Source organism: Panthera tigris, chromosome X (assembly GCF_018350195.1).
Source record: "Panthera tigris isolate Pti1 chromosome X, P.tigris_Pti1_mat1.1, whole genome shotgun sequence".
Lineage (NCBI taxonomy): Eukaryota > Metazoa > Chordata > Mammalia > Carnivora > Felidae > Panthera > Panthera tigris.
Window position 1 is genome coordinate 88,599,806 of NC_056677.1, and position 12,078 is coordinate 88,611,883.

General features: G+C 34.7%; 1 protein-coding gene across 3 annotated transcripts in view; it reads left to right on the forward strand.

The window, feature by feature from the left end:
- The window catches only part of COL4A5 (collagen type IV alpha 5 chain), a 236,354-nt gene that overhangs the window by 203,628 nt on the left and 20,648 nt on the right, over positions 1–12,078 (forward strand). Inside the window, exons 37-43 of one of the 3 annotated variants that reach the window (XM_042974017.1) lie at positions 1,294–1,420; positions 4,409–4,489; positions 5,129–5,227; positions 6,026–6,076; positions 7,512–7,697; positions 9,209–9,223; positions 9,410–9,418. In XM_042974017.1, coding sequence (XP_042829951.1) covers positions 1,294–1,420; positions 4,409–4,489; positions 5,129–5,227; positions 6,026–6,076; positions 7,512–7,697; positions 9,209–9,223; positions 9,410–9,418 — 568 coding nt within the window. The remainder of the gene's footprint in view (positions 1–1,293; positions 1,421–4,408; positions 4,490–5,128; positions 5,228–6,025; positions 6,077–7,511; positions 7,698–9,208; positions 9,224–9,409; positions 9,419–12,078) is intronic. The other 2 variants (XM_042974018.1, XM_042974019.1) reach the window with 2 other exon arrangements.

Genomic DNA, 12,078 nt, shown 5'->3' on the forward strand with positions numbered 1-12,078 from the left:
TCTTGCTTTTTATTTTGATATAAAATGTCACTGGTTCATGAATAGCAAGAAGAATTATGGTAGTTTATTCAAAGTTTTTCTGTGTAAATACCTAAGATGGAACCAGTTCAATCCAAAATTTAATTGTATACTATTATGTGTGCAAAAATGTGATAGATGTTTGATTTATAAAAGTTCAGACCAAAATATATATATTTCCAGCCCAGTGGGGTTGTAAGGAGAAAAGGAATTAGTTGAAAAAGCTTTTACCATAATGCAGAATCATTTGAGTCACAAATAGATGATCTTCATCACCTAGACAAGCATAGGCACTAAATGGAGAAGGAGGTATTCAGTAGATGATGTTGAACACTGACACTTTGTTGGAGAGGTCATGATATTCATGAGCAGAGCAGTGGACACTGGTAGACTTAGTTATAGCATGTTCTCATTGTTATTGGGAAAAACTTGTTTTAATTGTGAAAGTGGATATGAATTCTTAGATTCTATTAGAAGGAAACAGTGCAAAAGTTCACTAACCAAAAATGGTTACATATGAGTTGTCTTTAACCACAGAGAAATGTTCAGTGTTGTTTAAGAGTCAAGACATGCATATGTGAAGCCATTATTGATTTGACAGAATAAGAACATGCCATACATTCTTAGCATGAGCTTTCTTTGTTCTGGAAAGCTTCATGGAATATATGAGATTTCAGATGTTCACTGAAGAATTGATAGACGTATGTATGTGTGGACTAAGTTTACTTTTTTCGGTAGAACCTACTTGTAACCACTGTTTGACATGCTTATTGTAAGCAGTGAATTCCATTTTAGCATACTAGGGATAATGATCAAAGGTTCAAATGAGACTGTCTGGATCCAAATGCAGATTCCACAACTTATTAGTTGCAACTCTGTAAAATGGGATAATAATAGTGTATTTCTTAGGATTGTTAGGGATTAATGAGAAAATACATCTACATATTGTGGAAATAGCATGATCTCTGGAGTCTAACAGACCTTGGCTCAAATTCTAATTCTGCTACTTGCTAGAGACGTTAGGCACTTGAGTTCTCCAAGATTCAGTTTTCTCATTTATAAATGGAGATGATAAAGCCTAACTCAAAGATCTGTTGTGATGATTAAACAAAGCATTTTCAAGTTAAATTTCTACAAGTGATTAAAGAAAGCACTTTCTGTAAACCACTTAGCAGAGTGACTGACATATAATAAAAGCTCTATAAATAATGTTAAGTTGTTATACAATCTAAGTCATGTAGAGACTCAGTTTTATCTTCTTATTCATGGCTTTAGGGTGAACCTGGTCTGCCTGGATACCCAGGAAACCCGGGAATCAAAGGTTCTATGGGAGATACTGGTTTGCCTGGATTACCAGGGACCCCTGGAGCAAAAGGACATCCAGGCCTTCCTGGATTCCCTGGTAATATACCTTTTCTTGAATGCTTCCTTATGTCCTTCCTTATCTAGTCTAACCTGTGTTGCAGAGCAACTTCTTATTTGGCAGATTTCTATTTCCCAATCAGACACTGACTAGCAACATAATCTTGAACTAGCTCTTTATCTTCTCTTTGCCCAAATTTCTTTCTGTATAAAATGAGAATGAGTATTACCAACTCAGCAGGACAATATCCTGTGAGCAGAGAGACTGTTTGGTAGAGCATTTTTCAACCTTTGACTGTTAGCCACAAGTCAATTAAGAAGCCTGACTATTTTTGTAGGTGATAATGTACACTACCAAACCTTAGCCTGCTGCTGATTCTCTTAGAAAGTTGTACTCGGGCACACAGTTGGGTGGCTGTTGGTAGAACAGTTGTTCAGTTCATTTATATGACAACGACTGAGTCATGTAAGCAAAGGGACTTAGCACTATAGTCAAGTAGGTAGCCTAAACTAGATTGTTATACTATCTGCTCTGTTTATGCTTGTATTTAATTTGTTCACTTGTTTGTCTTTTGGATTTCACAGTGGCATGGATGGAGTGGGCCTTTGGCTATCTTTTCCTTAACCTTCTATTGAAGTATAATGTAGAGTAAAATATACAAGACTATATGCAAGACTATAGATGAGTTTTCACCGGTGTGTGTGTGTGTGTGTGTGTGTGTGTATGTGTGTGTGTATACACCCACCATATCAAGATATAAAATAGTTCCCTCACCCCATAAAGTTTACCCATGCCTCTTTACAGTGAAACCACCCCTGCCAAGGTAACCACTGCTATGATTTCTATCACCATCAATTAATCTTGCCTGTTTTGGGAATTCATATAAATGGAATCATACAGTATATATCTTTGTGTCTGGCTTCTTTCACTTATGTCTGTAAGATTCATTTTTCTTGTTGCATGTGTCAGTAGTTTGTTTTTTTATAATTGCTCTGTAACCTTCCATTGAAGAAATACATAATAATCAATTACCCATTCTTCTGTTGAAGGACTTTCAGGCTGTTTCCAGTTTGGGACTATTAAAAAAAGATGCTATTAACATTCTTTGACGTGTCCTTTCATGGACATATATACTCATTTCTCTTAGTAACTTAGTAGTAGAATTACTGAATCATAGAATAGGTAGACATTTAGCTTTAATAGTTTTCCTACTACTAGGAAGGAAGTTTTAGCTTTTAGCCAGTTGTCCAAAGTGGTTTTATAAATTATAGCCCAACCTGCAACATCTGAAATGTTCCTGGGTGGCTTCTAGTGGCTTGTCGTGCTTATATTGTGGTTAGTACTTTGTGTTGTGAAATATCCAGTTGTCCATGTCCTCACCTCATTTGGTATTGTCAGTCTTTTAATTTTAGCTATTCTGGTGAGTACATAGGGGGTCTTTTTTTCAACATTAGATGTTCAAATTTATTTATTTATTTTAATATAATTTATCGTCAAGTTAGCTAACATACAAAAAGAAGCGTCTCATTGAAATTTTCATTTACAGTTTTTAAATGAATGACAGTGTTAAACACCTTTCCATATACTTATTGACCATTTGGGTAGCATCTTTTTGAAATGCCTGCTCCATATTTTTTGATCACATTTATTGGGTTGTTTGCCCTTTTCTTCTAATTGATTCACAGCCCTTCTTTATATATTCTGGATCTGAGTCTTTGTCAGATACATGTATTACAAGTATGTTCTTTCTGTCTCAAATTTGCCTTTCATTCTCAATGCTGTTGTGTGATGAACAAAAGTTGTTAATTTTAATAAAGTCCAGTTTATTAATTTTCTTTCATAGTTAGTGCTTTTTGTATCCTGAATTATTGAACAAATATTTTCCTATTCGGGTTTATGGAAATATCCTTTAATTTTTTTGTAACATTTAATGTTTAAGCTTTTATATTTAGGTTTGGTTTGTCTCAAATAAAAATATTTTTATGGTATGAAGTAGGGGTCAAGGTTCATTTTTTTCCATACAGATATTCAATTGCTCCACACGTTTTTTTTTTCTTTTAAAGAATCTGAGATCTTCTGTTCTGCTCATCAAAAGATATCATTAAGGAAATGAATAGGGAAGCCACAGACTAGGAGAAAATACTTGCAAAACATGTATCTGACAAATGACTGATATCTGGGATATATAAAGAACCTCTACAATTCAATAATAGCAAGATAAACAGTCCACTTTTTTTAAATGGGGAAAACTTTGAAAAGACGTTTCACAAAAGAAGATATGTTGATGGCCAATAAACACATGAAAAGGTGATCAGTATTATCAGCTATTAGAGAAATGCAAACTAAAACCACAATGAAGTAGCAGTTTATTCCTATCAGCATGGTTATTATTAAAACAACTGATATCACCATATGTTGTACAAGGATCTGGAGCAACTAGAATTCCCAAACATTATTGTGAGCGTCAAATGGTTTGGCAGGTTGTGTTTTTGTTTGTTTGTTTTTTGTTTTTTTTATAAGACACACCATACACTTACTCTGACTCAGCAGTTCCATTTCTATCTAGGTATTTACCCAAGATATATTAAGACATGTCCACAAAAATACTGGTCCAGAAATATTCATAGCAGTGTTAACTTCATAATAGCTAAAAACTGGAAGTAGACCAGGTTTCCATAAAGATAGATATTCGTAATACATAAAACCTGACAAATGTCTGACAAATACCCAAATGTCTGACAGTAGATGAATGGATTAAAAAATTGGTATATCCATACAATAGAATCCTATCAATTCTACTACTGTAATGTTGTGGTAATTATTTTTATTATGAATATATAATAATGCCATGCTTGGATAAATAAGTTTAAAACTTAAAATTATTCTTAAAAATATTACAAACATCAGCATCTTTCTTTTTTTTCCTATTCACTATTTTTTTTGCTAATACTATAAATAGTGAGTTTGAGTTGTAATTCTTAACACAATGCAGATTTCCTTTTATTATTAAATTGAACTCTACTTTAGGAACCCCAGGACTTCCTGGACCAAAAGGTATTAGTGGTCCTCCTGGGAACCCTGGCCTTCCAGGAGAACCTGGTCCTGTAGGTAAGCATGAAACCTAAGGATTTGTTGTTCTGTAAAACTAAGGCTCATATTCATTTTGAGAAAGTCAGATCATTTCTGGGAGTTGTGAACATTTTTAAGACAAGGAAACATGGTGATCATTCATTTATTTAGTACCATTCGTTAGGCACAAACTGAACAACTCTTAATAAAAGTTACTTAAAATTAGTACTTTGGAACCTTATTTGGGGGGCTCTTTCCAGGGAGAGTTATTTCAAGTATTCTACAATAGTAGAAGCTCTCGTATTTTTTAGAATGGCAAGGTGTAGCACTGTTGTTTGTTTGCTGCATTCTAAAGCAAATTACTCCTCATGGCCCCATCTGAGGCCTATAATGCACCCTGTTCCACTCCCACACCTTGCTCTCCTTGATATTCTACAGCTAGATTAAAATGAGAAACTGAAAATTTTGGGTACTGAATGCATGATAAGGCTCTTATTCTCATTAGCTTTTATTCTTTTAATGCCTCTTTTTCACAAGATTTTGTGGTTTAAAGGGGTGTCTCAGAGGTACTTTGTGGTCATTTGGATAGAACTGTTTGAAGCTGGTATGAAAAGAATGGGGAATATGGAAGGAAATGGAATTGGGAAGATAGGTGAAACCTGCTGTACTCTGTTTTAGGTGGTGGCGGTCGTCCTGGGCCACCAGGGCCTCCAGGTGAAAAAGGCAATCCGGGTCAAGATGGTATCCCTGGCCCAGCTGGACAGAAGGGTGAACCAGGTGCCATATTTATTCATTGTTCCTAATTTTCTAATTTCTTCTTTGTCTTCTTTAATTTTTGCCCTTTTTTCTCCACAATCAACTTATATCTTCTTTCTTAACCTCTAAGCTACTACACACTTTTCTCTTCCTAATTACCTTCTTGCACTCTGTACTGAGAATATTACTTCACATTTATCCATCAGGTTGCCTCCTTCTTATGAAAAACTCCATATAATTTCTTTCCAAGTTTTTCATGTGAAGAAGTTACCCAGCTTTTTTCAACTTCTCTGGATGACCTCGTTTCACTATGCAATCTATTTTCCATTTATATATATTATATGTATAATATGTAAAGATGTATTTAACACTTATCACAAGTAGAATATATTTTATACAGTTTTCTCATGTTAGAATTGTGATTGCATGTTGGAAATAAATCTTCTGCATGGTTCATATATGTAGTAACACTTAGGAAAAACCTGATAAGTTTCTCAGGACCCATGGGGGAGGGGAAGGAAAAAAAAAAAAAGAGGTTAGAGTGGGAGAGAGCCAAAGCATAAGAGGCTGTTAAAAACTGAGAACAAACTGAGGGTTGATGGGGGGTGGGAGGGAGGGGAGGGTGGGTGATGGGTATTGAGGAGGGCACCTTTTGGGATGAGCACTGGGTGTTGTATGGAAACCAATTTGACAATAAATTTCATATATCGAAAAATAAATAAATAAATAAAAAATAAAAACCTGAATGGTCCTTAAAAAAATTGTCCTTGTTTCATTTATTATTATCTATTTGAGAGTTTTTGGTTTATTCTCTGACAGGTCAACCAGGCTTTGGAATCCCAGGACCCCCTGGACTTCCAGGACTTTCTGGTAAACTTTAATAAAACATGCTAAATCAGTCCAAATAAAGAGAATATGCTCCAGCACACTTAATTTTCCATCTTCACCATTTGCTGTTATAAAATTCACATACAATCCCAGAAAACTCAAAGCTCAAGTTCTATCTTAAAGCAGTTCTTAATTAAGAATTTAGTATAAAGAATCGTGCTATATAAAAATGCATTCTTAAAGAAATTAACATATAGACATCTCTTCATTACTTTCATCAATAACTGCTGAGGAAATGATATAAAGCACATTTGTAGGAAGAAGTAGATTTCACTAAATGTTTTCAAAATCTTTCAGCCAGGGAACACCTGGGTGGCTCAGTTGGTTAAACATCCGACTCTTGACTTTGGTTCGGGTCATGATCTCATGGTTCAGATCAAGCCCCACGTTGGACTCTGTGCAGATAGCCTGACAGCGAGGAGCCTGCTTGGGATTCTCTCTCCCTTTCCCTCTCTCTCTCTCTCTCTCTCTCTCTCTTGCAAAATAAATAAATAAATAAAATTTTAAAAAAGGTCTTTCAGTTGGAAAAAAAAACTACCACTCTTTTATCCCCATGGAAATAAAACCAAGGTAATATAAGGAAACTTTGTAGGAATATGTACCAATAATAAAAATTGAAAACTCCATATTAATATACATCTTGCATTTTGAGTGAGTATGTGCACATACACATCTACTTTCTTGCATTTGTTCTTACTTTCATTGTAAGCACCAGATAGTTAAATGAATGACTGAATGTGTGTACAGGTATGCCTGTTCATTTTCTGAAAGGACCATTGGCTATTCTATGGGGGCTTTTTTCAAACCACAGACATACCTCATAGAAATTCCTATATCCTTCCCATGATCCCAATGTGAAAATTATTACTTTAATGTGCCACTGTTATATCACTTTCAGGCATGTTGGTGGTGTATACAAAATGTTGAGAACAGTTTGTCTAGATTGGGATTCTAAATCTTGGATAGAATGGTCTTCAGAGACACACAGCAGCTGCTGAAGATCTATGTCTTCATTGGTCTCAAAATTAGTCTCAAAATATTTGTTTAAGGAATTTCCTCCAGCCATCTCTAACTTATTCATGCCAATGCTTTAAACTGTTCTAGTTTTTTTTTTTTTTCTCACAGCTACTAATCATGTGATCATTGCTTTGTGCCCTAATACAAAGGGTATCTTTCAGGATCCAAGGTGTAATTGTTTTTATATTTCTATACATACTCTAATAAATATTTCTTATAACAAATTAATATGTTTAATAAAAAGAATGTTTTTAATGGGTTAGGGATTTGGCAGGAGATAGAAATGACCCTAGCACATTCTATTACTTGTTCTAATAGGAATGAATAGATTTAGCCTTACAGGCAAGCCTAATACTCAATATCATTTAATGTGTTCCCTAATGTCACTTTGCTTTCATAGGTCAAAAGGGTGATGGAGGATTACCTGGCATTCCAGGAAATCCTGGACTTCCTGGTCCAAAGGGAGAACCAGGCTTTCAGGGTTTTCCTGGTGTGCAGGGTCCCCCAGGCCCTCCTGGTTCTCCAGGTCCAGCTCTGGAAGGCCCTAAAGGCAACCCTGGGCCCCAAGGTCCTCCTGGGAGACCAGGTATGTACATGAGTGGTGGGGGAATGGTCTATTTTATTAGTTAATTTATTTCATTTTGCTGGCAGGTTATTCAGTCTTTGGGACTTTAGACTCTATAATCTAAGAACTTCTTACAAGTAAATAGCTTGGTTTATACCTAGCTCCATCTGTTTCTCTGGCATCTAATCCTTCTTTTCATTAATGCCTTTCATCATTTACATAAAGTTGAACTAAAACAAATCAACATGGAAGAAAAAAGAAAATTGTGGATTTATTAGTCTTTTTATTAAACGTAAAGCTATACTGATAACCTGGCAGCAAAATGCCTCTGCATTTTTAATGTGAGCTTCTCAGCATGTCATCACAGAAATCATTTTAGTGGTCACCCCATAGATGCTTGTGGTTCATACCAAAAGTGTTGCTATGGTTCTGTCATATGATCAGCCAATGTCACCAAGCACAATAAAAAAATGTGATCTTCTCTAGGAACTAGGCAATCAAATTTATCCTCAACATCACAGCATGATTAAATTGAATAGCGATCTCTTCATACCAACTTCATGTCTATACCTCATTTGTCTTATGTTAACTGCTCTAGTGGCCTCAATTTTGCATCCAAAGTTCACTTTTCATTTTGTGTATGTGCTGTGTCACTTCATTTTGCTAAGTTTGGAATGCTTGTTCTCATATGGGGTTAATGTCGCTGAGCCCAATCACTGGTGATAGATTATTAACAGATTTTTGGGACTTGATATTCAATTTTTATATTTCAGGTAATTAAAAATTTGGTCTTCGTGATTTAAAATAATAAGAGAAATCTAAGGTTAAAGAAACAAAACAGTTGTCCTTTTATCCTTTGAAAGTCTGGCTCATTTTTTAATGTACTTAAAAATGAAAATTTCCATTTAAATTATGATAAACTCTGAAGTGATTGGAGTTCATTTTAATAAGATATGCTCTGAAAACATGAATCAAATGGGATCACACACTTTGTTCAGAAGGTCATTTTCAAAACCAGATTTTATCTGATCTGACTTGATTATTTATACAAGGTGTTTAGAGTTTTACCTTGTTTTCACTATTGAAGAAAACCAGTGAAATTCTCCTCAGCCATGTTAACTCTTACATGTAAAGAATTAACACAAATATCTTGCTTGGCATGCACGCAATAATTATAAAATAAACCAAACTATTATCTTTTTTTTATATTTTAATCAGCACTCTGGTTATTTGTTCTTTACTAGTAATGAAGGTCACTCTTGAACATTACTGTCAACATAAAGACGTTAGTCACAAAGGTGCTTAAAAAATTACTGTTTCTAAAGAAATAATAACAAAAATAGGAAGAAGAACACTTACCTGATGAGTAGTTTGTGACTTCTCATTTGTTCATAAACTACAAATTAAAATGGAGTTTTAAACCTAATTGATCATAGAATTGGTTGTTTTTGTCTGAACTCATTGGTAATGGTTATTATAAAAATGACTTTTTTGCCTTTCAAAATATGTCACATATGCTGTTTTTATTTTAGTGTTGATGCTGACTGGTAATAATTTGGTTTGTATACAGATGCATGAATATGAACTTTCATAGTATTCTTTTATTGAATTAAAGTTTAACTTGAAAGAAGTTAGTGTGATGCTTTAGTTTCTTGATATTGCTAACAATTTTGATATTTTTCCTTTTTGTTAATGATGACATTGGGCCTTGGTGAACTTTGATCCCTATCCAGGTCCTACAGGTTAGCTCTTTAACTCCAAAGTAGTAACTGCATGAACTTTGAAACTTTTCTTATATTTTTATATATATTTATATGTATGTGTGTATATATAGTTATACATATATACATGTATGTATATATATGTATATGTGTGTATATATAATTCTCTCTCCCTCTCTATATATAGGTACAGATATATATGTGTACACACACACACACACACACACACACACATATATATATATATACACACATATAATACACATATATATCTGTACCTAATGCTTTCAAGTGTTTGGATGTATTTTAAGAGCATATATGCCAATTCAGTTCTTACATGTTGGCCTATCTCTGAAACTTGAAAGGAACTTGTAGACTCCAATGTTTCTGTCTATTGGAGTAACCCAAAATTACCTAGTTAGGAACATTAATTTAACATTTTAAATTCATAAGTTTTTGTCATTTTTAGCCAAAAATTTATAGTGCCCAAAAGTGTATTTTGTATGATATTTTACTTTTACCTTCAGAGTAGAGTGTATTTCTTATTTTTGTTTTATATCTGTTAATGTAAATGAAATCAAGCCATCCTTCAAAAAGGTATTCTTTTTTTAAAGTTTTAATTTAAATTCCCATTAGTTAACATACAGTGTAATATCAGCTTCAAATACAATTTAGTGATTCAACACTTACAAACAGCACCCAGTGCTCATCACATCCAAGTACATTCCTTAATCCCCATGACCTATTTCACCCATCCACCCCACCTCCCCTCTGGTAACCATCTAATTATTTTCTATAGTTAAGAGTCTGTTTCTTGGTTTACCTCTCTCTCTTTTTTTTCTCTTTGCTTGTCTGTTTTGTTTCTTAAATTTCACATAGGAGTGAAATCATATGTTATTTGTCTTTCTTTGACTGACTTATTTTGCTTAGCATTATACTCTCTAGCTCCGTCCACATCATTGCAAATGGCAAGATTTCATTCTTTTTGATTACTGAGTAATATTCCATATTTTATACACACACACACACACACACACACACACACACACACACACATATGCACCACATCTTTATCCACTCATCAGTCGATAGACATTTGGGCTGTTTCCCTAATCTAGCTGTTATAGATAATGCTGCTATAAACATCAGGGTGTATGGATCCCTTTGAATTAGTATTTTTATATTTTTTAGGTAAATACTTAGTAGTTCAATTGCTGGATCATAGGGTAGTTCTATTTTTAACATTTTGAGGAACCTCCATACTGTTTTTCAGAGTGGATGCACCAATTTGCATTCCCACCAACAGTGCAGGAGGATTCCCCTTTCTCCACATCCTTGAAAAGGCATTCTTTTTTAAACAATAATATGTGTTATCAGATCCTGCAAATTCGCAGTTCTTGACTTGCCACAACTCTTGTAATTTTTCAAATCATCTCATCTTCACATTTTGGGTTGTCACAAAGTTCTAAATTCTACTGCTATGAAAATGGACTAATAGGTATGGAGTAAAAAAAATTTCCTTACAACCAGCACAGAATAGAAGCCTCTTAATCTTATTTTAACCATACATATAAAAACAGTACACACCAAAGAACAGTTAATTGCCAGAAGTTGTCCAATGGAAAATTGCTGATTCATAGTGAAAGATGTTACCCTAATAGGAGTAAAAAGAACCACAAATAACTGAATGTGTTTGTTATTTCAAGATAAATAGGCCTTTTCAAATTTCTAAGGAGGAACTACAAGGGGGAAAGTATATTCCTGAGTTCTGACTACTGGGAATGGCTAGGAGTTTAAAATTCATGATTTTCAAGTTTCTTTTTAGGAAGCCATCTATCTCTATCTGAACTGATTCCCCAGTAACTTACTCCTACATGCTACTTAATTCCTTCCGCAGACCCATAATTTCATACAGCCAGAGTATCTGATGTAGAAGAGACCTAAGTTTTACACTTTTCAAAGAGATATTATTCACCAGGCACTTGTTAAAGATAGCAATACAAGTTTTACTTAAAGACAGTTGCAGTAGGGCACCGACAGTTGCATTAGGGGAGACAGACTGAGCTCAATTCTGAATACAACAAAGAAAAATGAGGATTTATGGTCAACCAGCAGAGTGAGAGTAAGTGAATGAAAAATTACTAGAAAGAAACATCAAGGGAAGGTAGATTCTTGCTAAACTTGCCTTATAGAATCCTTACTAAAGTCAAGCCAAAGACTTAGACATCAAGGTTGGGGGATGGGGGACTTGATCAGATATCAACAGTGGGGTGACTCTCCCTAAACTGACTTAGCAGGATTCTTGCTAAAACTAGACTCAGCATACCAAGAACAGGGCCCTGGCATGAGGCCAGGTTGAGAAGAAGGCTCAGAGGAGCCTGTCTAAAGTTTAGTCAAAGAGAGAATCTTTGTCACATTTGAGAAAACAGAGGCCCAAAGATGTCAAGAAGCTTGCTCAAGGTCATATGGTTAATCGCTGGCATAGCTGGGAATCTGACTGAGAGCTTCCCAGTGCTCTTGTGTTAAGTGTCTGCTTTACTAGTAACACACATAATCCTTCTACAAAGGCAGTTATATGGCTCAATGCTTATGATCTGACTTTTTATTCTAGTTATAATAAGTGATGAAGCAAAATGGACGCCAGGGTGGCTCAGTCGGTTTAGTGTCTGACTCTTGATTTC